Source organism: Diprion similis, chromosome 11 (genome assembly GCF_021155765.1).
Source record: "Diprion similis isolate iyDipSimi1 chromosome 11, iyDipSimi1.1, whole genome shotgun sequence".
Taxonomy (NCBI): domain Eukaryota; kingdom Metazoa; phylum Arthropoda; class Insecta; order Hymenoptera; family Diprionidae; genus Diprion; species Diprion similis.
In genome coordinates, this window is record NC_060115.1 from 6,201,465 (window position 1) to 6,224,858 (window position 23,394).

Consider the following 23,394-nt stretch of genomic DNA (forward strand, 5'->3'; position numbering starts at 1 on the left):
TCTCTTTACATAGTTTGAACCCTTGGAAGGTAGTTTCAGGTTTTTTTATTTCCTCTCAATACCTGAGTCATCAAATTTGAGGATACTATAAACCAAGATTCACGAATCTACTACTGTCCCTGGTAAAGGCCTGCTTTTGTCCTGGTTCTAGAAATCCTGGACCACGGCTCATTCCAGCTCCGCGATATGACCCTGAGCCACGTGTTGTTCCCGAACCACGTTTGCTTCGCGCAGTGGATTGTTGAGATTCCGAGCTGAAAGAGCAAGAGATGAAATAAGAAAAACTTTTATTTTCAAGTCCAAATTCACCATATTTTTTATCGACACTAACTTTGATGCTCCACGTTTGAATCTCTTTGCTCTGCTAGAAACGCCACCTCGTCCTCTTCTTTTTGTTCCTCGACCTCTGCTACTAGTGCTACTTGTAAAGGCTGGACTAGATACTGTAGACAACCATGTAGCACCCTCATCATTTTCATCATTGTAAATGTTATCGTGGCTTGAGGCTTCACTCAGCAAAACTGTTGAACGTAAACAAATTTGTTAGTAAGGAACTTTGAATCATCAAATATTTGTTGTCTACCAGTAATTATAGCTCAAGAAATGAAGTACTCACCACACTTTTCGGCAGCATATTTCTGGGTTACATCGAGTAGAGCTTTTCCATATTTATCATAATTCGCTTTTGTGACATGAGGAATTTTTAACATTGCTTCTTCGTTGTCTGGTAGCTGCTGGCTCATTGCTCTTTGATGAAAAAATAAGCAAGATGAATGAGTCAGATAATTTTTCTGAATGCCTACGTATGGAGAACCGAATTGTATTTATTCACCAACCTGACAGCAATCATATTCATAATAGAAGCAGCAGAAACATCCAAGGCACCTGCAATTCCGCGTACAATTGACATTAACTCGGTATAACATCGCGATTGTAAGTCCTTCAGCGCTTCGTTTGATGGCGTCACATCAGATGAGGTCACGGACACCGTCGTCATACTAGTGCTTGTCCTCAGTGGGAACTGTATCTAAAGTAAACCCCCCAACACAGTGTTAGTGCTTACAATCTCTCAAAACAGGAAATTATTGTTTACCTTGAGATTTGTATTCGTCAAAAGCTCTCGTCCTCTCGGTCCTATCTTGAGATATGCACAAGTGATTTCATTGTTGATATACATGTTTTCCTGGAGATATTGATCAATCACCAATTTGTGCAGCAGCCGCTCGATATCATTCTTCTTCCAATTTTTACCACGACCAAATATTCGATGTTTATTGTGGCCTGACAAGAATAGACATAATGTTTATAGCGCAACATATATTGAAAAGTAACAATGATGTTGTGTTAGTGTGATTATATAGAATAGAGTACTTTTCGAAAAATGGAAAGAGCTAAATAATATTCACCTGCATCCCTTATCTTTTTGAGATCACTGCCCTTAAAGATTTCCGTTATTTGTAAGAGCGTTATGCCTTTTCTTTGCCCTAAATCTAGTACTGCTTTAACCATTTCTCTTGCATCTTCAGTTGCATTGACCATTTCGAATTTATCCTGGTAAGAAACACAGACAAAAATATTTAATTGTAATTAAATAGTTAAAAAAATATTTACATACAATGAAATATTCATGAAGAAATTTAGAGTACCTTGTTTCTACAGTTGTCACACGTCGATTTCTTATTAGCAATGCAGAATTCCTTTTTAAAGATTTCACCAAAATAGTTCAATTGCTGTACTCTCCGACAATCTGTTGTGTTCTCACAAAACGCAACCATCCTGTACAGGTTGTCCATGTGAGTTTTAATTACCTCCTGAGAAGCCCCGTCCATTTCGATCATCTTTCTTATACGATGCATGTCGGCATAGTTGTAAAACAGTATGCAATCTGCTGGTTCCCCATCACGGCCAGCTCGTCCACTTTCCTGATAGTATCCTTCAATCGATTTTGGTAAGGCAGCATGTATTACATATCGCACATCTGGTTTGTCAATTCCCATTCCAAATGCTATAGTTGCACAAATAACATCAACCTGCACATGAGAATAGTTGTTGATCGATAATGCGCATATGACACCTCTAGTTTACTAGCTCTTCATCAGTGAAATATTATTTTCAAATATAAAGATCAGGATGAACAGTAAACGTGTGGTTCACCTCATCAGAAATCCATTTTCCTTGTACAGCAGCTCTCTGAGCATCGGTGAGTCCGGCATGGTAGCTCAAAGCTGATATGCCGTTTCTCTTGATATCATCGGCAAGATTATCACAGTCCTTACGTGACAAGCAGTATACAATTCCACAGAGTTTTTTGAACTTTGTTTGTATCATAGCAATTACTTCTTCAGTGCAGTTTTTACCCTTTTTGGGGATAATACTATACTTTAAATTTGGCCTGTTGAAGCTGCACATAAACCTGCAAATAGTGATCAGTCTACAATCATGCAAATATGAGAGAATACGATGATCCTCAAAAAATTGTTTAATGAAATAACGGTGAAGAGAAAGAAAGCTAGCTTACCATTTTGGACGGGTCATGTTTAATTGGTATAAAATATCCGTGCGCACTCTTGGTGTAGCCGTTGCAGTTAAAGCCATTGTCGGTACTCTGGGATAATTTTCTCTCAGTACCTTTAGCTTCTTATAATCAGGTCTAAAATCATGACCCCATTGACTGACGCAATGAGCTTCATCAATTACAAATCTGGACAACAAGCTTCGTTCATAAAGCTTGCCCAAACATGAACAGAATCTCTGAGATGCGGAAATTTTTTCTGGTGTTACATACAATAGCTTGAGTGTAGGCCCTGCCTTCGACAACTCTCTATATACATCTTCCGCTTGCTTCTCTGTCAAGTTACCAGATATGTGAGCAGCTGGTATCTGTAAAAATTTGTGAATTCGTAGAATTTTGGCGTACGATAAATAGCAGAGAGTAACAATGCAACTGCTAGTTGTCTAACAAACATATCAAATTTACCAGTGATGATAAACTTATGTACTTACATCAAGAGAATTGAGTTTCTGAACTTGATCGAGAATTAGACTTTTTAATGGTGAAACTACGACTGTGATACCAGGTGCAAGAAGGGCAGGCAATTGATAACACAGAGATTTGCCACCGCCAGTTGGCATTAGTATGAAACAGTCGAACCCTTGAAGTGCTGCATTTATGGCTTGTAGTTGGTTCGGCCTGAAGCTGTGTAATCCAAATTTTTGTCTGAAGACCTGAATTTGATGGGTAAACGAGAAAATATTGATTGCGTTAACTACATTGATTGATCAAAAATTAATCAGGCGTGTGTTATTGTAATTTATAGCATTTACCTTTAGCATTTCTCGTGAATGTGAATACTGCAGACCATCGAATTCGCCACTGACTCCATCGTTTTTGTAATCGCCTGTAAATATTCCACTCTGGGATGCTGCGCTAGATAACTGCACAGAGTTCGAACTTTTCGCAGGTTGATTTACACTCGCAGTGTTGATGGATGTTGGCTTAGACACTGTGCGATAAAACAAGAAAAGTCATATCTCTTGGTTCAATTTCAAAGCATGCACAGCATGCGAGATAAAATCATGGTTAAAAAATAAAACGATAACAACATACATCTTGTATTTACTGGTTTACTATTTTCTCTAGCAGCATTCCTAGCTTCAGAATCAAATTCGATAGCTGGCATTTCTAGTAGCTCATCGGTCAACGATCTATCTAGAGGCATATGATGACTCTGTGTCGGAAAATCTGTAGAAGAGATGAGATTTCAAATATTGAAATATTTAATTCAGCAAATTAGTGATGGAACAAAGACCTACTAAAACTATCGTTCATCCTATTCCATGAATCATCCATGAACGTTGACTTTGTAGAAGATTTTGACTTTTGTGATGAGGATTCTGTACTGCTAGTCTTGCCATTTATTTTGCTTGAAAAGTTGCTGCAAATCGCTGCAGACTTGATGTCAGTTTCACTACTACTTTCAGAATTGGCTTGGCTAGAAATGCCTTGAAGCTTTTCCCAGGTACTTCCAATGTGCTTGGTGACTGCGGATGGCATAGTTGCTCTTATAGGTTTTTTTAATTGAAAGGCAGATTTTTTAACAGTAACAGGCGGAGAAGACAATTCAGTGTCTACAGATTTCTTGTATTGAACATCTTTGAGCAAGTTTACTTTTTCGGTGGTACAATCATAAAGTTCATTTGATGATGTAACTGTACTTGGTTTTTGCTTGTAATTTGGTTGAGGTGATGTAACGGTGTTTACTTTTGGCTTGAATTTTATTGGAATGCTACCACTTGCACCACAAGCCAATGGTGATGGTGAATCATCAAATTCTTGAGATAAAAAATCAGACAAATGGTCATCGCACGGAAATTCATCTGCATGTGAGAGAGATGCATTTTGTTCCTCTTGACTGAGCCGATCCAATTTTTTTTGCATCAGAAGTATTTTTGCTTTAAGATGCTGACGCAAGACTTTTAAATCTTGATAGGTTTTTAAGTTGAAGCCTGGGAATTTTTCCAGTACCAGCAATGGAATTTGGTTAAATGCAATCGAAATTTTATCCAAAATTTGTAGTTCTATTTCTTTAAAGATCTGTTGGCGCTGCAACACTTGATTTTTTTGCGGCTGTAGAAAATATTTTCATTAGCTTGTGATTGGAATGAATAAAATAATACAGGTATGTAATTCGAAATGAACATTATTTGCAAATGAAGACCTAATTGTGAAGAAATTATTTTATCAAGAAAAAATATGTTATGAATTCCAGTTAAACTTGATTCAAACTCACAGGCATTGATGCCACTGCGGATTTCTTTTTCATCATTTCAATCCAGGGGTCCAATTTCTCATCTAATCCTAACGGTTTTAAATCTAGTTTTATATCTGGACCTTTCCATTCATTTCTCTTCACTGGTGAACGTTTATCTGTAGATTCACGACTCTCACTGTCCGAATCAGCTATAATTTTTACCGGGGAAGGCGACTTCAATTTTGGCTGTTTTGGTGATATAGGAACAGTCTCACATTCCGGTTCAGTCTTAATGCTAATATTTTTATGCAAAGACAGACTAGGAACTGTTTTGCTAACATTACCAGGACTGTTAGAACTTGACGTCGGTGCAAAGTGATTTGACTTAGTTTCTTTATCAAGAGAAATGTTATTCATTTGATCTGCCTCTAGTTTTACTGCATTTGCAGATGCACTATTAGCACTTGATGTTTTTGTTTCATCAATTGTGAACTTGGGACTGTTTTCGTCAACACCATTTGAGTATTTTGATACTAAACACTCTTTGCTATTTTCTTTTAAGCTACCACTTTCTTGTTTCACACTGGGCAATTTTAATTCGCTCAATTTATAGGCCTCTAAGTCTTTCTTGGCTTGTTCCTCCATAGAATCATCGACATATTGGATCGTTGAATTTTCCTTGCAGCTTTTTATTGTATAATTATTTAACTTGGGATCTGGGAACTCATAGGAATCATTCTGAAATAAGTTAAGAAATATTACATAGTAATGTTGGACAAAATATATTAAAATTATATCACACCTATCAAATCATTTTGGACTAGATATACTTACCAATGATACGATGGAAGCTTTCCTGTCAATTTTCGATACTTCCGATTGCAGGTCTTTATCCTCGGCATCGGATTCAATCTCGAAACTTGTATCACTGTCATCCCAAATATCATTTGACTCAAAAGTAGATTTTTTTTTATAATTTTTGTTAACATTTCTACTGGCAGTGTTGGGTAGGATACTAAAGCAAATATAATCAATAAGAATACAGTATTTGAATTTTTTAACTATACATATCAGTAATAACTTGATAACCAGAAATCAAGATCAACGGTATAAGGGAAGATATGGATTACTGTCGGACGGTATATACCTGTTATGGACGAAATTTACCTGCATTTAACATCTTTGGGTGTAGATTGAGGAAATTTCGTTAAGAAATTTGTCAATGTAGGTTGGATTCGCTTACTGCTACGTACAGCTGATTTTTTTGACATCTTAATCTCGTCCGTTTTTGGTTAGTGTTGTGAGACCAGGCACATAATTAAATGTAATATGTTTCAATTTCTAAAACATTCCTGTCTAATATACGTTGTAATATATATATTCTCGAAATCCGATTCCTCAATTAAATTGTATGTGTATCACATCATTCGAGGTTAGTCGAGCACAAAATATTTCAAAATTACACGGGAAAATTCCCTTCGAACCTCATTTGCGCGGGTCAGGGCGCGCGTACTACACTGCATCTAGCACCAACCTAATACATACCTACTTTTTGTTGGTGGTAGTTTTCTTCGTTTTGTTGGCTACACTGATGAATTCGGGGACAAAACGTGGACAAAACTGAAATGCCAATCGTGCCAATCTCCGACATACAATTGCGGTTCGCATACATTCGCTTTGTCCAGTTTGAAATTGTCGATTTTAATGGCGTTACGCGGAGTTCTATGGGTTAACGGTATCAACGCGTTATAATTATGGTATAACGCAGTATAATGCGCATGCAAGAATCGTCAATCGAGTTTAAGTTTGTGATATCGTATTGATAAAAGTGTCTGATACAAGCGGAACTTTTCGAATTGTTTAATTGGATTCGGACAATTTTAGTGATAAAAATGTCCTGTGAAACGCCTGCCACCAAACTGGGAACTCACATTAGCTTGAAGCTGATTAATCTCGTGAAGGACCATCCGGTAATGTACTTGCCGTCAAAATCGTCGCCTAACCGTCGAAAGAATCGAAATGAAATAAATAGAGTTTGGCAAGTGATTTCCGCGGAGGTCGGGCTTTCAGGTGAATTGATAAATACCTTTATACTTGCATTCGTGATCCATAAATGTGTGAAATAAATCTTATTTTTGTTTTTGATTTCCGATGTTTATTCTTACGACATTAAACTTGGTTACAGCCGAGGATTGTAAACGGCGATGGAAAGGCTTGAAAGATGTTTATTCTAAGCTTAGGAGACGGCGACTGCAGGAAAATGTTTTAGGAATTTCAGCGAGAAGAAAGTGGTTGTACGAAGATGCTATGGATTTCTTGAAGTTTTCGTAAGTATTCATTCCGGATGATAAGCTGATTCTATCCAAAAGACTCAATTTATTTGAAGTTGAATAATTTTTAGAAGTTTATATATGCTATAATTTTTTTAAATTAGATTTGAGCGCTCTTACGAAGAAGCGCTTGAAGCTTTTGAAGATGTTGATTGCGATGACTGGAAGTTAGAATATGCAGAATGCAGCGACGCCGGAGAACTGTATTGTAATGATGGCCATGAGCAAGCAGAATCTAACGACGAAAAAAGTAAAGAGCAGTCCCAGACTGACAAAAAGGGTAAACATATGACGATGGAATGCATGGACTTGGAATTGCATGCTGACAGCATTTCAAGTAAAGAAGAACAAGATTCGGAACAGAGCTCAGAACAAGATAATGGAGCATGGAGCAGTGGTCTAGATAATGAATTACCTCTTCAGCCTTCTCTGGTAGAGAAAAACACAAAATTGCAAACGAGATGTCGAGCTATTCGTCAGCTGAACACGTTGAATAATGGTCGAAATTTGAGGAGCCGTAATGCTACTCCAAAAACCAGCACAACTTCCACACCTTCTATTGTAAGTGTGTCCAGTCTTAATCCAATGAATCAAATAATTGTTGAGAGTCCCAAGTTGCAATCGGATAAGAATTGTGATACTGTCATTTTGACCAGTTCAAATATGAAAGTTAATAATTATCCCAAGATGGAAAGTGTTGATGTTAGAGTCGCTTCTCCATCGCAAGAGCAAAAACAGGATTGTAAAAATGTTAAAATAGAAATGGACGCTTCTCTCAAGTCTAAAAAAAGTTTACGACCACAAGTTTTTCCCAAAAGGGGTCGCACTAGTAGTGTGGAACTATTCTTTGAAAGTATGGCACACACTGTGATGAATTTACCCATGAGAGCACAAGCAGAAATCAAAATGGAAATTTGTAAATTGGTTACTCGAGCAGAAATTAAATATTCTCAGGTACCTAATCCAAAGTTAGGATCCCGTAAATCAAAAAGCAAGCAAAGGTGAAGGTTTTATTATGATTTTGTTAAAGCGGGATCAACTAGCTGCAAAAGCTTGAATTAATGGTAATATTTCACTTCGAAAAATAAAACTATCCAGTACAGTGAGATCCACAGTAATAGAAATAAGAGGAAATATGTTTTGGATTTACCACCAATATTGACAAATATGCGAATATAATGAAGCCTCGAGAAGGAGCACAGAAGTCTGAAATAATCTTTTAAATTTCAAGACACTTTATTTCTATATAAGAAATAAATATTTAAACAACAAAAATGCATAAGACATTTGAAGATACGCCGAGATACCTATGCTTAAATACTTATGTATTATTGATTTTAGGTAAAGAAGAGATTTTATTCATTTTATACCATTTCCGACAATAGCATACTGTAGAATAATATGCATACATGTAGTCAAAGTATCAAATTGAAGATATCTCTTCTTCATTTTTAGCTGTTTGGTTATTTATTACACATACAGTGCGCGAAAACGATGAATACTAGATCTGTGAAATAGTTTAACGTATGAATTGTATGAGCACAACGGTGAAAGTGAACTCTTAAACCCTATCAAGAAATATCATCGTATCAGGATTAGCCGTTGTAAAAATACGATTGATAATGTTTTAAGCAGGATAATAATATGCATACAAGCAAAATTGTTGTAATACAGATTGTAAGTAGACTGCAGATTAAAACAGAATATTTTATAAATGGAATGGTTTGCGACACTCAATAATACCCGAAATGTTAATTCGTGGACTGTGCAATGAAGCATCTTTTTTTTCACAATTTAGAAGCAGCATCAATCTTCTCTGTCTAGCACTAAAGGAAAGTAAAATAAAGTTTACTCGCGTCGTTCAATATTTTGATAGATTCACCACTACGTGGCAAAACACGCGAACATCTTTTATGTACGATATTTTTTTAACTAATTTTCCTTAGTTTAAATAAACCTCGGTTAGTAAGTAATCAAGAAATAAATTGTATTGCAGTATCTTCGGGAATTTTTTTCTTTTCGATAAGTTAATAATTATGAACTATTGGCAATTGGTATTCTTAGACCTTTGAGAGTATATTTAAAAGCATTATGTTAAAACAGATGGAACTAGTGCATTCGTAATATTGAATCGAGCAAACATGAAATTTATCAACGCATCTTTAAATATTCATTTTTTTTTAATAACTTAAATGCGTAGAAATTATTTATGCCTTATCGTTAGCAATTTTAAAGCTCGGCCTCAGTTTTCTACTTGAGTTGTTAGCCTTATATTCATCCATACGTGGAAGGAGTAACCTTTATCACTTTGCTAAGTCAATATAGCTGTTGAAGATACAATCTTACAAACGGAAGAAAATCAAGCTAGACTTCTCTAGGTAAAATAACATAGTTGCACAACTATTGCTGATAAATTGTCAAATGTGAATTGAAATGTGTGGTGCCATAGCAATGGAATTCACACTGTCGCCTAAGAGTATAAAAGGGAAGTGTTCAACAGCAGAAATCTGGATCAGGCTCATTCGTCTTGTATGTAGCATCTTGTTCATTGACGTACGATCAAATAACACGTGAAAATATCACAGCCCATTGCTATACCCGGAAATTTATTCAACGTTAATATAGTAATATCACAAATGTTTACATTCACAAAATTGTTCAATTTCTGGGTGAATAATATGTATTTGGTAATCTAGTGGCTGTGTATCAAGACAATATCTTGGTTATTTTCTGCTTGCTCCCGAAATTTCAGCAAATTCTATGACGTACCCCTTCTCAGATATACTCTTAGGTGAATTTTGTTCAATAATATTGTACGAAATCATACATGAGACTTTTGCCGATTACAGGTTCATTCAGTTATTCATGTTTAGATTTAGATTTTATCCTTTTCTGTTGCAATCTTTTCAATTTCTCACCTTAATACGTGCTAGTATCATGTATCACGATAAATGGAATTTCCTTCATTCTTCTTTTTCTGTTTTCTCAACATCTTGTTTCTCTTCTCCGTCTTCTGGCTTGTCTCCCTCAAATTGTGGCCCGGGAGCCTCCTCACCTTCTAATACTATTTCCTCAGGATCTGGGGCACGAGGTAGAAAATCTTCGTCGGGATACATGGCCTTGAATATCGCTTTGGCCTTGATAAAAGAAAAGGAACAAAAAATAATGTTTTGTTAGTAAATTTAACTAGATCATGTTGTGGATCATAGATTGGACATGTATACTAAAGGCTCGGACGTCATACTCTGCTTTTCTAGAATTACCTGATTCACAGCAAAGTCGAAGTCCAGGTCCAAGTCAGGCCCAGAACAGAGGTGCACGTTGTTAGGAGCAGAATCGCTGAGTTTAATATCACTTGCTGGCAAATTCAAGTACAATGACCAGAGAACTTGTGGTTTAGGACTTTCCAGGCTGTCATCTTTGGTCTCGCTAGAACCTTCCTGAAAATCACATGTCTCTAATAATTACTGTACCCTTCCGACTGGCAGAAAGGAGAGTGGAATTGTGGTGTAAATTTGTCTGAGCTGGGAGTATTGCTAGGAAAGAAACACGTCACTGTCGGTGACTACGAGAAGTGGGAGGTATACGTTAGTGAGTCCTGACAGTACGCAGTGTTTCTACGTGCCTGGAGATGTCTCTTGTCGGGAGATACAGTCTGAGTGTGAGAATCGGTGGCATTTCGAGTGACGTTAGGATCAAGTACCTCGGCACGCAGGAATTTCTTAGTCACGTACGCCAGATCTTCCTCAGCTGTCTTGGTTCTCTTGCACGTCACATGTACCATAACTGAAAAATTGGATTTGTCAATTAACGATGATGATAACGAACAAAAAGAAAAAAAAAAGACAGGGATATACAGATTCAAAATTAATAAACAGTGCTTACAAAGTCCTTGAGGGCACGCGTTTGTTGACGGTCCAAGTTCGATTAAAGTTACGGCTTCTTGGCCAGTTTCTTCTGGAGGATAATAGAGCAGTGTTAAGTTCTCCTTTTCCCCCTGCATAATGGATCTGCAATATTTTTTAATTGAAAGTGTATTGTACGATGTGCTCCTTAAGTAGAATCATAAAAAAACAGAGAAAAAACCGACTTACCTGTCGGTAATAAAAATTCCACGAGATATCTGTTGCTCTCCACTGGATGATACAATTTCTGGTGGTAGGTGCCCTTGTCCAACTACCAAATGCTCCAAAGCCAGTCTTTGCTTTCCAGTTATAATAGCCTTGCATTTTCCATCCCCGACTACGATGCCGTCTAGTTGTCTCTTCAGGCAATACACGCCGCCAAAAACGGCGCACAGACTGTTAAAAAGAGAGAGATGGTCTTTCAGACTAAATACCATTTGCTTTTGGTCCTTTTTCTTCCAGTACATTTTGGCAATCTACTTACCGACAAAAGCATTGAGGCAATTCACCGCTTCCATACATGGGCCAAAGAAAAGGTGTATTTCCATAGCGGCCAAGGCTGTTTAGGAAATGTTTAGTACGATTGACTCCATCTCTTGTGGAAGTTTTATCAGTGGCCATTGCTATGGCTTGCATCACATAGTGTCGTACCATGGGGGTAAGCTTTTTCGTATCAAGATACTCTAGGAATGTTTTGTCCTGGAAACCTGCAACAAAATTCAACCTTTTGTAAATTTGTCTCCAATTTTTGCCAAACGAGGTTTCTAGATTAGAATTAGCCATACGATGCCATGGCAAATGCTGACTCAAGAATTATTCTTTCTAAAAAAAAATTCATTTCAATTGCAAATAACGGATATTTAGGAACGGCAAGCAGACAGTGGATGACAAACCGTTGCCATAAACGGATCCAAGCCTATTGTTTTTCATTAACAGTTAGCATCAGTGTGTTGGACAGAATGTTGATCAGTTGAGTAACTCCTTTCATGCATCAGCTTTTGCTAAGTTTATTGATTATTATTGAGGAATGCTTAAATCCTGCAGGTCAACGATCTCAACGTATCGCGTTTATCCCAACTGAGTATTGGTCTCAAGGCTGTTACACATCATTGATCGCGATATTTTTAACACAAGAAAAAAATTTGTCGTCAATGCCATTCCCCCGCTTCTTCCTGTGTTACTTGATCTCCATTCACTTACCATTGAATTCAGGACTGTCCGCTCCTTGTTCCATGCACGACGTCAGCAGTTGCATCAGCATTCTCTTTTCCACAACACTCACAGTTTTATTGGCAAAAACATCTGCTCTTGAACACGGAACTTGGGTGAGCTTGCCATCCATATAGGTAGCAACTCGAGAAACAGCTCTGAACTCTGCATATCGGGCAATGTTGCTAGAGATTAAAAGTTCTACCAGTTCACCGCGAGCAAACAGTAGCTGTAAAATGAATCAGGATAAGTTTGAATCTTAGAGCAAGATAACTGTGATTCAGTGATATATTTTCTTTCCTCCAACCTTTGGTGCCAAGTCGATGTTAAATTTTCGGTATTCCTTTTTGATCCGATCGATGCTCCATTGTTTGACAGTTTCTTTTTTTTCACTTTTATCTTCGTCAGATTTTTCCGCTCCGTCGTTGGCTGCGGCATCTCCAGAGCCATCAGTTTGTGTATCCTTCGTGGACACTACTGGCAGGTCTGCATCACTGTCAAAGTATTTCAAAAGAAATTAATAAATTCATTACTGCAATCTGACGAGATTATGAAACTCTCTTCTTTGAGAAGAGTTAGCATCTCGACTTACTTGGAAATGAACCATTTTTCAATGATATTTTCAACAGTGGAATATTGGTTGCTAGCTTTTAAAAATTTCTCATCAGCTTGAAGCAATGCAGCGGCATCTGCCCCGTTCTGTTTGGGAGATTTCAGATCTTCTATCCATTTTTGTAGACCATCGAAATTAAATGTAGCCCAAAGACCGCCGTAGTATTCATTGCTAAAAATTCAGGCTTCGGGTTAATGGATAAAATAAAAAATTACAAGTAAACAGATGGTAGTTTTGTTGAGCGAGTGTCTACGATCTGCACTTACATTTGTAAGTGCAGACTTTTTTACCAGCGGTTCTTTTCACCGTTTCTTTACAATATGATTCTACACAGATTTTTATGAGTAAAATGTGGCAACAGCTACCTATCAAGGTGTAGAACCCTTTTTCCGATCCTGCTAGCCGCCGCGGCGACGATGGATTCGGTCATTCCTGAGTAAAATAGTGATAAATAATTTAGTACGCTTGACAGAACACAAATGAATTGAAATATATTCTGATATATCGAGGTTTTTGATATAAAAAAATCAATACCTGTGCCCACGACGACAACATCGTATTCGGTCGGCAGGTCGTCCTCCATGGCTCGGAATAATAAAAACAACTATTTAAATCGTATAACTCGTCGTAGATTGAACTCTTTCAAGAAGCACTGACCGAAAACAGTCAATTCATTATTCGCTATTGCTCCCTTATGTCAGATTTCGCAGCTAGCAACCCCATTCGCGACTCGCCCCTCCTCGCTCAGGCTTTCACCCTTTTTTGTTCAGACTTTGACAGCTCGCTCGCTCCGTCGGCGCTCCGCCAATCCCCGTTTAGGATTTTGCTGCATTTTGCTGCGCGTCCACTACGCGTCGCAATTTTGTGCCAGGCCACTTCGCCACTCGCTGCCAGTTTCAAGGCTGCCACTACAACGACCACATTTTCGAACAAAAATCTTCGCGGATCAACATGTAATTTGATGGTAATTCGACGCTTTACGTACCATGGTTTCATCATTTCGTTCACATTTCCATCGCGTTTTTTTCTATCTCGCTTTTCAACTTCTTTCGCCAAGCCTATCTCTCCGAGTTTTTAGGTAAAAGACGAAAATTGAAATTGCCGCCATTGACCAATTCACGCAGTTCTCCGGCCGCCTACGGATCGGCCCGAACTTGTAGGCGATCACTTTGTATTCGAAAAAATTTTACATTCAGCACTGTGAGATAGTTGAATAATTTTCTGTTAAATCTAGCGATATGCCCACTTCCGATGAACTCTACGAGGCATATGTCAAGGACCCCCGTATTCCTTGCAACTACGGAGTCAAATGTTATCAGAAGAATCAAATTCATCGCGACAAATATAAACATCCACCTCCTGACGATCAGGTGAGTTAACCTCAATAGCGTTACGATTTCTATGTTTTTCTCTGAACAATCGGTTTAATTTTGTACTATCATACTACGTACGTAATACACTTCCGCTTGTAAGCTATTAACGGTGTTGGCAAACTTTCTACGAGAATCCTGCAAGAGGTCTGTGAGCTTCTTTTACTCCTTGTTACGCTATGCAACAGCCAATATTATTGTTTCAGAAGGGAAAGAATGGCACTAGATCAAAACCTAAAAAACGCACACGGCTAGATCGGAGAAAGGAAGAAAAAGACGAGCCACCGATTACGGATTCCGACTCTGACTCAGAAGTACCTAAGACAACTTTAAAGAAATGCTGTGTGTCGCTTGATTCATTTGATCAAACTGCGGATGCTGGTCAAAGCAGTTCCAAACAAAGAGAATCTGACGTAGAAAGCGAAAATGAACAGAAATCTGATATTGGTAGCCATTCGGGGACTGAGAAAGAAGACAATGAAACAGGATCGTCCTCACCTGTGGATGAAAAAGAATTTATAAAAGAAAAATTTTTGGTAGAAATGCCGTCAGACTTTTACCGCTTCTATGAACTTTGTAAAGAGATATCGCCCAGTGACCCTTGCAGTGCATTCAAAGCTGCTGATCTTTTACTTGTTGGGCCATATGATGTTTTGAATGGAAAGTTATTGGATGCTAAGGTCAACAATAACGACCTGTATCTGAGGCACTGGAGATACTTTTATGACCCTCCCGAATTTCAGGTTAGCTGAGTTATTTATAGCAATGAAAATATTGGATGTAGGATGCCTATCTGGTCATTTTAATTGCTTTTACTTTCTACAATTTCTTTCACAGACTATTATCAGAGGCAACGACAAGAGCGGCCTGCACCTTGGTTATTGGAGAGATGAGCCAAAGAAGAATCCTATTTTTGTTGCTAAAAACTCGGCTAATGTGGATTGCAAGATCAAACCTGTGGCAGAAACTGTCTTTGGAGCTGTAGAGTAAGCTCATTTACTAAAATTAGGAAGGTATAGAATCCGCATTACGAGAAATATCTGATTTTTGGTGAATCCTGAGGGTGTGACTGAAAAAATTGAATGAATTTGCAAAGAAGGAAAATAATATATTTCACTGTGCCCAGGATTATAGATTCCTCTCAAAACTGGATTTATTCTCCATGGAGGATTAATTTGAAACTGTAATACTATTTTCACATGTCACGGTAACGATGCGTTCTTTGTTTAAAGTGATTACTTGGAGGAGAAACTTAAGACGGTTAATCCGTTTGAAAAACCTAAAGTGGCCAGCTTACGTCAGCGGCTAAAAAAATTCTCAAATGCTCAGAGCATCCAGTTAGAAAAGAGTACGGAATCCATGAGAGCTAGGGAAAGACGAGTCGTGGCAAGAACGTTTCATCGTGCAGGAATTGTGGTGCCGTATGATAAGAAAACTCAATTGGGATACAGAGAGCTGGCTGCAACTGATGGTAGAGTATTTTTCATCATCGTAACTTGTTGTTCTGTTGTGATAATTTTTCCTCACAGAAATCAGAGAAAAGGAAAACTCAAAAATATCTGAAAATTTGTCATTAACTGGTAATTTCTTACTTCTAGGAAACCTGAAGAGAATTTTGAAACAGATCGATGAATCGGAAAACGACACCGAAAGAGCTGATCACTTAACTAAACTTGAAGAAGTAGAACGACTGGCTACTATCGCCGCTGACGAGTGCGATTTCGGAACGTGCCTAGAATTAGGACACGACCTATTTTCCAGCGGTAGCAAGCATGTTCAGACCATCGCTGTTCGAATGCTCACAACCGCGTACAGTCTGCTTAATCGTCCGGAGTTTTTGAAAATCGCCAAGGCGCATTGCTGCGACAGAAAGACAGGCTGTGTTCTCGGAATCATTTAACGAGAATACTGGATCGAAGCCGTAAGGTAATTTTTAGATTCCGATTTGTTTCTTATTTTGCATCGACTTTTTTTTTTAATTCTTGTAAGATGTCTTTTCAAATAGTTATTTATACTATTTCTTTATTAAAAATGAAAAATAAAAACAAGTACGAACTTGCATTTCGGTGTCCGTCACGCTGCGTAAATCTACATATAACATTCCGCTCCACGCTCCATTTCCTCGTCCGAAATCGAAATCAAATATTAATACTTACAACAATTCCATATCCGTGAAAATATGCATAAATGTCCGCAAAAGCTACATAATGTTAGTTGCATAAATGTAGGCGTTACGCATCACATTTTCCGTTGGTAATGCCGTGTTCTGATCTTCGTTATCAACACAGTAACTGCCAGACAAATTGTTTAAAACAAACATTAGAACATCTCTCTACGCGAGATGTCGCCACTGGTCGTGTAAAATTTTAAAAAACCACGCTGAACGATGATTGCAACAAATCTCAGGAACAGCGAATTTTAGTAGTAAGCTGGTTTCAATCAGTTTTCTTTTTCTTTATTAATTGACTAAGCAATTTTTTCATTCCGCATTCCATTATCAATTAAGAGTGTTTATGTTTTTTTTTTCTATGAGCAATGTACGCGTAGCATTATACGCCAAGCGTAAGATTAAGATAGTCTAGCTAATGTACCGCGATATTATTATGTGCACATGATTTAGGCTTATCCGTATCTGCCATATGGGGATATTTATAAAGCCTGTGAGAGCGTGAATGTATGTATGTACGAATATCGATGTATGTATCTAATGTGTACATGGTAGAAACGCGGTGCACTCGTGATGAGAAATCGATAGATAAGCCGAGTTGAGTTGTTCCTTTAAAGAGGGAAGCTTTGAACTCAATACCCTCACTCCATTGGTATTTAGGAGCTCGTCTATTAACGATCATCGTTACTATTAATCGCGTCCTCCGTTGCGCGGCCCTGTTCAACTCCATTTTCTACTTTCCATGATCTAATCCCTCTTCGATTTTTGAGATCTGTAGTCTCTAGTAGAACGAGGCTCAGACGAGCCACGCAAATTTGAGCTTCTGCCTAACAGTTAAATTTGCCGTGGAGTCTTCTTTCACGAATGTCTGTTTTCGCAAAAACGTCGCTCTTTGTAATTGCAAAGTTTGGAAGTCTGAGCGATTTAATCGTAATTGACGGCGCGAACCGAATTGTGGGATACCTTGGAAAGTCGGAGAGCACGGTTTTCAAATAAATGAGAAATACACGGCGAAGTGCTTTCGAGGTTTCTAAATTCGACGAAACCTCGAAACCTCGTTTCTTACCGACCAGTGTAATATATGTTTATTTTTCACTAATTGAATTTGCCTAGAAACCAGAGAAAGCTCGTAAAAACTTCTTCTTTTCCCAGACGTCGAGGCTTTTTACGAAGCGAAATGAATTCATTCAATTATTCAAGACCGAATGAAAGAAGTACGAGGTCAAGGTTTAACCGGTTGATCGTCTGCGCCCTGAGATTTTCATTTTTCAGTTTTTCGAAATTATTCGGAATGCACGTTCCGTATCCACCAATTCTCTAACGAGACTAAAATACAGTAACAACTCGATTCCACCCCTGCAGAAATGACTTCGCGTTTTACCCTCAATCCTACGAATTTGTAGACTCTGTGAAAAATGGAATCATTATACCTCGAAAATAATGACATAAAATCGTTTTTATCAGCTGCATTTAGTCTGCAACCTCTCACAAGTTTGCCTTGAAAGATCGGATTGCTTTGTTAGATTCGGCAGAATTACCGGGGTTATTTATTACGCTTTGCGATATCGAGCCAAATTTTTGCAAATACTCTATTTTCCAGAGAAACTAGTTCGGCGATATAGATGTCGTCGAGAAGACGCGAGATTACATCAAGACTAGGGGAAGAATTCCGATGGAGGTTTGGGGTGTAACAGCGCGGAAGTGTAGAAACGTATAGGCAACGTTATCTTGAATGGACGCCTTCAGATGCGGGGTGCGTTTTAGGACACAACGAGCGGGTGAAATTCTTACACAGAACGCGACGAAAGGCGCGAGACGGTGATGGAAATTGTGGCTGGGGATAATGTTTATGCTAATTCTGACGGTGCCGTTCTGGCCTCGCTCTCTTTTCTTCTCCTCTTCTTCTCTTCTTTCTTTTATTGTCAACGTTTACGTCGCGTTGCACGACGCTTTTTACGCTCGCCGAGTACAATACTCGCGTTATTTCAACCGTTGCGCAACCACAACTTCACTCTGATTTATTTTTTTCTTGTTTTTAAGTGATTGACATGAATATCGGAAATCATGTTAATCTTTTTTGAAGTTCTTGATAAAATGATTCTATTTTATTCGTCACATCGTCGCATGAATCTGTAAGTATAAGTTTTAATTTCGGAGAAACTCTTTAAATTTAGATTTTACGGTATAACGATTGCAGAATTTTGTTCCTCAAGTTTCAAAATTTTCTGAAATACTTTCACACGCATGCAAAATGAGCTGTAATCCGTGCAGATATACAGATTATCCTGTAATTTCTGAATTTTAGAAGAATATGAAAATTACTTGATTTTTATTATTTTCAAAGCAACTCTCGTAGTACCTCAGCGGTGGTGTTTTCCACACTCTTGGTTCGTACAAGGACAAAAAGGATACTGCAAGGTATAATCTGGCTATAATCCCCTATATCTGCCTTTGATCTCATGGACAAAAACAGAAACAATGGTCGACGGGGAAATGTCGCTAAAAAATACGATCGCTGAATTGTCGGGGTTGAAAATTTCCAAGGATTGAAAAATACCGGCAACACGAAGCGCGGTTTACTACCCGCTTCGTTAACGTATAGCAACGAAACTCGATACTTCCTCTCGTGAAAAGTTACGCTTTGACGAAAACCGGAGGCTCCAATATTGAAAGGTTTCAACGGCGTCGAAGCGATAGCGGTACCAATAAATGGACTCTCTGATCCGTATGAATTTTTTTTTATAATTAGGCATCAGCTCAATTTATGCTGCAAAAAATTTTGTCCCAACCGATTTTCCGCTTCCTAAACATCGTCGTCAATGCAGCGAGCAATATTTTTATTTCGGCTGGTCAATCGGAGACCCACAAATTATTTCTCGATTCGAAATTCACCTTTTCCCAATTTGCGAATCCCTCGATTCCTTGCTACTTGCCTTTGATCGCTGCGGGGCGGATTGAGAAAGTGCGAAGTGTCCAGCCATCCGACATCGAGATGCAGACGGAACATTCGAACTCGAACTCGAACTTCCCCCATATCTATATCCGTCCGCACCGTGACTCGCGAGCAAATAAAATCGCCGGTTGTGGGTTACTTTTTTTGCCGATATAGACCCGCGGAATGCAAGGGGAAAAAGGAGCCGGTTACGTACTCGAAATTATTTTTAGAACGTTGACGGGAAATTGTTTAGCCAATAAAACCGGTTTTACAATAAGCTGATTTAAAAAGCAAGAATTTACGATCGAATAATTAAACATCCTACGCGCGTATTACATACATACATATCACGCATAACACAATGCTGGTACCCACATGTTCGAAAATTACGCACAGATAACGATAATACGAAACGAGATATATATAGAAATCTTGTGCCGCTATTCATTGCTGTGGAAATTTTCCCTTTTTCCTATAATACTTCATGGTTTTTCCAAAGAAGAACAAAATTTTCTTCAGTATGTATGTATTTCACTGCACGGAACAATATATTCAAAAAAATTTTACAAATTAGACAGATTGCCAAAATTGAACTGAGAATATTGGCACAATCATTCCCGACGCGATACTCATCATCCCCTTTTCGAATAAAAATAAAAATTGTGTGCGAACGTACATACGTATCTGCAGACTTCCGGAGTACGTGAAAGAAATCGTTTGAACTAGTAGGTATGATATTTTTTTCTAGTCCTAGCATTGAATTTGCATTTTATTTTCCGCAAAAAAATATACCGCAATTAGTTTTAAAAATGCCACATGCAAGCCGGGAGCCAGAATTGTTTCTGGGATGAAGAACAGCGGCGAGAATACAGACCGAGAATTTTTCCACTAGAGGGTGCCTAATTCTCCCCTTTCGCGTGCTGTTGTATTATACACACACGTGTAGATACGGGGCCGACATTTTTCATCCGCGCAACAGCTGGAGTGTTTAGATGCAGCGTGGCAGTTTTGAATTTCATTTTTTTTCCGGTGCAGCTAGTAACAGAGATGAATTTTGTGTTACAGAAATAGGGTGAAGAATTATTTTCCATTTCGTAGCTGCAGAGCTTAGAGAAAAAGAAAAAGAAAAGCTAACTGGCAATGAGCCTACGCTGCTTTCTCGTATTTCTACGTATTAAATTAAATGGCAGAAGTTCGCTCAGAAGAGAGTCGGGAAACGGAAAATCCACAATTCCAGCAGCCGGCGTAATAACAACAACGAGGTTCAGGCCGGACCATTTCTCCGCTGCTTTATACGGTATGTATTAAAAAACAAAGGTGTACTTATGCGCACACCGAGTCGTGTGGTGCGGCTGCTTCGTTTCACGGAATTTAATGCTTCCAATGATATAATTGAAAAACGAGAGGGTTGGTCGGTACTCTGGTAGGAAAGGCTCGTTTGCAGAGGGCAAGGCAAATGTTTGTCAAGGGCGCGAGGATATGCGGACATTCCCGAGGGATTTCAAAGAAAATTTCTATACTACATATAAATGTATATATATATTTTTTTCAGACCCGTCTGACATTTTTCTTTTTTCTTTTTTTTTACACATATAATAACGTAAAGGCAACTGACACGTCATATCAACAGTCGCTGAGCTTTTGCACAGGCGAATATTTTCTGCCATTTCATTTTTTACTTGTACTTGAAAAGTCTGGAAAAGTTTGTTGGAAATTTTCTTATAATTTGAGAAAAAATGTCAACTGTTACGTTAGTTAGGTACAATTTTGTTTTGATAAAGGTTTTTTGAAACTAGGCTTATGTATTTATTGTGAACATTTAATTTAGATTCCGCGAGTATCAAAATTGCAGAAAGTAATCAGTTAGAATATACGAAACTCTCGAGTGCAAGTTTTTAAGCAAAGTTGAAAATCTTTTGGATTTTATTGTTAGCCAAGCGTCATTCCTGATTAAAGACATTGTAAAAACTTTATTTGACTCGAGGAAATTGCTTGTTATAAACTTCTACGAAGTAGTAAATCGGAGAGAATTCATCAATTAAAAAGAGTTCTACTGATATTAAAATGTCAAACCTTTTTTTTCTCATTCAATTGTTTATCCATACGAACATTTCGGTTGATTGTTTTTATATTTTTCGTTACTTGGAAGAATTTTTTCGCCAAACGTCAAAACTGAGTCTCATGATAAATAATGAATCCAGTCGGAATGTACGTTTAAAATTTTTCTATACTCCTGTTTTATTTTTCTAATCATCAAGGGAGTTACTGGTGGTCGAAATCGAGGATTTCAACCAGATGCCGCATTAGCTTCGACCGCGATTTTAAATTTACGAGCAAATTTGTTTTTGTTAAATAACTCTTCCGTTGTTAACTTGGAAAACTAAAAACTGTCATAACTAAACTTATTAGGAAATTTAATTCTCTAAAACTTCTTAGTTTCATAAAAAAATCTTTTCCCTACGATCGTTTTTGTTCCACTAAAATTCAAAATGGCTGCTGAAGCTACTACAGAATCTGATGAAAACTCTAGATTCCTAGGAAGGATCAATATTTCGACTGGCCGATACATAAAATAAAGAAAGATTTCGACCAAGAATATTCTAATCAATAACACTTTTGAAATCAAGATTTCGAACAATTCATCATTCGTTAGATTATTTTCGCATATTTGAAGCCCCGATATATCGGCCATTACAAATATTGATCCTTCCAATAAAGTTTGACCCCCACCTCGGATTCTGTTTACCAATGACCCCTTCCCCCCCCTCCCCCCAACGATTATAGAAAAAGAAAATAGTGGTATTCAAAAAAATAACAATTTCGAGTTTCCTTCTCTGTAACAGACCGGCTTATCTAAAGAGACATAAAGAGAGAGAGAGAGAAAGAGAGCAAAAACGTTAGAGTAATTATCGTTCAAGCTTGCAAGTGCGGCACACGTGTGCAGCGTGCAGGACCAGGTACAACACCGGTGTCGAAGATGGTTATACCGCTGAAAGGGTTGGTTTGGGGCGGTTGTGCGACGGTTGTAACGGTGCCGCGATATTCGCGAGGGCGGCGGGAGGCGGCGGCGAGGGCAACGGGGGCCGGGGGCGGCGGTGAGGGGGAGGGGGTGAGGGGGAGGGAGGGGGGCTACCCGCGTAGGATACGCATGCCCGTGCCTCAGTGGAGCGCGCGACTTCGTACCGAGAGCAACGGCGAACTTTTCTGGCCGTATATCAATTACATTATATACCAACGTATTGTACTGCTGCATATATAATATATAGCTAATACGTTATACACATTACACGTCGTACCTATAAACTTTTGTTAGTCCCCGTATAATCGCTGCAGTACGTTAATATTGAAAATAATAATAATAATAATAATAATATTAATAATAAATTGAGAAAAGGAAGGGTTAATTTTCTGTACAGACACACGCACACATATACAAACCTCCCCCTCCCCTTCAGCCTATGAAAATTGTATCAACGATAAATTATATAATTATCATGTTTGCGGTATAAGACGAGTTAGTTTTTCCAACGAATATGTAACGATAAAAAATTCGAACACCATGAGCTGCGCATGTTGTATACAATATGGCTGTTAATATTGTTTAAAATAAGAACGAGATTTTTATTGTTATACGTATGCCGATGCTGATAATTACGAGGCGGATGGTCGGGGGCTCGCGACCTGAGGGTTGACCCGAGCCGTTTTTACACCGCGCTAAACTCGTTACGTTCACTTTATTTTTGACCCTTTGTTTTGTTGCTTCTGCCGCTTCATATTTGCATAATACGGAGGATACGACATGATGTTTTATTTTTGACATTTGAGATAAAAGTAAATGATTAAATAAATAAGGAAATTCTGTCCTTTATTTTCGTTTTTTGTTTTTTTTTTTTCTTTGGGGGGGATCTGCTTTCTCGGTGCGTATATGCAAGTATAATTAGTCGACGAAGAGCGCACGCACAGTGTGTCATGTTTTAATCAATTATATGATAACGGTGTTTAAACAAATCGGTGCGCGGACATATTGAATATGTATGAGTGCACAAGGGTTTCTAAACGTGGATAATAAATGCAAGCTTCTAAATGAAACATGTGTTGAATTTCGCCCCGTTAC

The 23,394-nt window shown here is 38.2% G+C and overlaps 4 protein-coding genes and 1 long non-coding RNA gene across 6 annotated transcripts; 2 read left to right on the forward strand and 3 right to left on the reverse strand.

Annotated features, from left to right (window-relative positions):
- Positions 1 to 52: 52 nt before the first annotated feature.
- LOC124412426 (Bloom syndrome protein homolog) lies at positions 53 to 6,369 on the reverse strand. Its single transcript, XM_046892285.1, has 16 exons — positions 5,919 to 6,369; positions 5,586 to 5,766; positions 4,791 to 5,489; positions 3,814 to 4,627; positions 3,608 to 3,742; positions 3,325 to 3,503; positions 3,004 to 3,225; positions 2,519 to 2,880; positions 2,155 to 2,413; positions 1,647 to 2,030; positions 1,407 to 1,551; positions 1,094 to 1,281; positions 837 to 1,027; positions 617 to 747; positions 332 to 521; positions 53 to 254 (listed from the first exon to the last, which is right to left on the reverse strand). The coding sequence occupies exons 1-16, from the start codon at positions 6,020 to 6,022 to the stop codon at positions 86 to 88; spliced, it is 4,353 nt and encodes a 1,450-aa protein (XP_046748241.1). The 5' UTR covers positions 6,023 to 6,369; the 3' UTR covers positions 53 to 85.
- Positions 6,370 to 6,431: 62 nt separating this feature from the next.
- LOC124412432 lies at positions 6,432 to 8,676 on the forward strand. The gene is made up of 4 exons (XM_046892291.1): positions 6,432 to 6,821; positions 6,937 to 7,078; positions 7,186 to 8,086; positions 8,119 to 8,676. Exons 1-3 carry the CDS (start codon positions 6,644 to 6,646, stop codon positions 8,084 to 8,086), a joined length of 1,221 nt encoding a protein of 406 aa, XP_046748247.1. The 5' UTR covers positions 6,432 to 6,643; the 3' UTR covers positions 8,119 to 8,676.
- LOC124412434 lies at positions 8,294 to 23,238 on the reverse strand. The gene is made up of 3 exons (XR_006929795.1): positions 23,227 to 23,238; positions 18,856 to 18,860; positions 8,294 to 8,932 (listed from the first exon to the last, which is right to left on the reverse strand). It is a non-coding gene; the product is annotated as an uncharacterized LOC124412434 (long non-coding RNA).
- LOC124412429 (rab proteins geranylgeranyltransferase component A 1) lies at positions 9,072 to 13,585 on the reverse strand. 2 transcript variants are annotated; one of them, XM_046892288.1, is made up of 11 exons: positions 13,343 to 13,585; positions 13,174 to 13,240; positions 12,788 to 12,979; positions 12,503 to 12,689; positions 12,187 to 12,424; positions 11,471 to 11,693; positions 11,176 to 11,382; positions 10,967 to 11,091; positions 10,785 to 10,867; positions 10,345 to 10,521; positions 9,072 to 10,218 (listed from the first exon to the last, which is right to left on the reverse strand). In XM_046892288.1, exons 1-11 carry the CDS (start codon positions 13,389 to 13,391, stop codon positions 10,045 to 10,047), a joined length of 1,722 nt encoding a protein of 573 aa, XP_046748244.1. In that variant the 5' UTR covers positions 13,392 to 13,585; the 3' UTR covers positions 9,072 to 10,044. The 2 variants fall into 2 exon arrangements, with proteins under 2 accessions (XP_046748244.1, XP_046748243.1); XM_046892287.1 differs by having other exon boundaries at positions 10,707 to 10,867.
- On the forward strand, positions 13,987 to 16,129 carry LOC124412431 (histone PARylation factor 1). The gene is made up of 5 exons (XM_046892290.1): positions 13,987 to 14,178; positions 14,385 to 14,921; positions 15,016 to 15,164; positions 15,411 to 15,649; positions 15,777 to 16,129. Exons 1-5 carry the CDS (start codon positions 14,047 to 14,049, stop codon positions 16,076 to 16,078), a joined length of 1,359 nt encoding a protein of 452 aa, XP_046748246.1. The 5' UTR covers positions 13,987 to 14,046; the 3' UTR covers positions 16,079 to 16,129.
- Positions 23,239 to 23,394: the final 156 nt, after the last annotated feature.

Bases quoted from the DNA above. Each gene is read 5' to 3' on its own strand.
- LOC124412426 (XM_046892285.1), bottom strand. From the start codon at position 6,022: ATGTCAAAAAAATCAGCTGTACGTAGCAGTAAGCGAATCCAACCTACA. The intron at 748-836 runs GTTGGTGAATAA...TTTTCATCAAAG, and splicing joins ATGAATATGATTGCTGTCAG to AGCAATGAGCCAGCAGCTAC. The intron at 255-331 runs GTTAGTGTCGAT...TTGCTCTTTCAG, and splicing joins TTCAAACGTGGAGCATCAAA to CTCGGAATCTCAACAATCCA.
- LOC124412432 (XM_046892291.1), top strand. From the start codon at position 6,644: ATGTCCTGTGAAACGCCTGCCACCAAACTGGGAACTCACATTAGCTTG. The intron at 6,822-6,936 runs GTGAATTGATAA...ACTTGGTTACAG, and splicing joins CGCGGAGGTCGGGCTTTCAG to CCGAGGATTGTAAACGGCGA. The intron at 7,079-7,185 runs GTAAGTATTCAT...TTTTTAAATTAG, and splicing joins ATGGATTTCTTGAAGTTTTC to ATTTGAGCGCTCTTACGAAG.
- LOC124412429 (XM_046892287.1), bottom strand. From the start codon at position 13,391: ATGGAGGACGACCTGCCGACCGAATACGATGTTGTCGTCGTGGGCACA. The intron at 12,690-12,787 runs GTAAGTCGAGAT...ATACTTTGACAG, and splicing joins GAAAAATGGTTCATTTCCAA to TGATGCAGACCTGCCAGTAG. The intron at 10,522-10,706 runs GCACGTAGAAAC...TGTGATTTTCAG, and splicing joins CCGACAAGAGACATCTCCAG to GAAGGTTCTAGCGAGACCAA.
- LOC124412431 (XM_046892290.1), top strand. From the start codon at position 14,047: ATGCCCACTTCCGATGAACTCTACGAGGCATATGTCAAGGACCCCCGT. The intron at 14,179-14,384 runs GTGAGTTAACCT...TTATTGTTTCAG, and splicing joins ATCCACCTCCTGACGATCAG to AAGGGAAAGAATGGCACTAG. The intron at 14,922-15,015 runs GTTAGCTGAGTT...TTTCTTTCACAG, and splicing joins ATGACCCTCCCGAATTTCAG to ACTATTATCAGAGGCAACGA.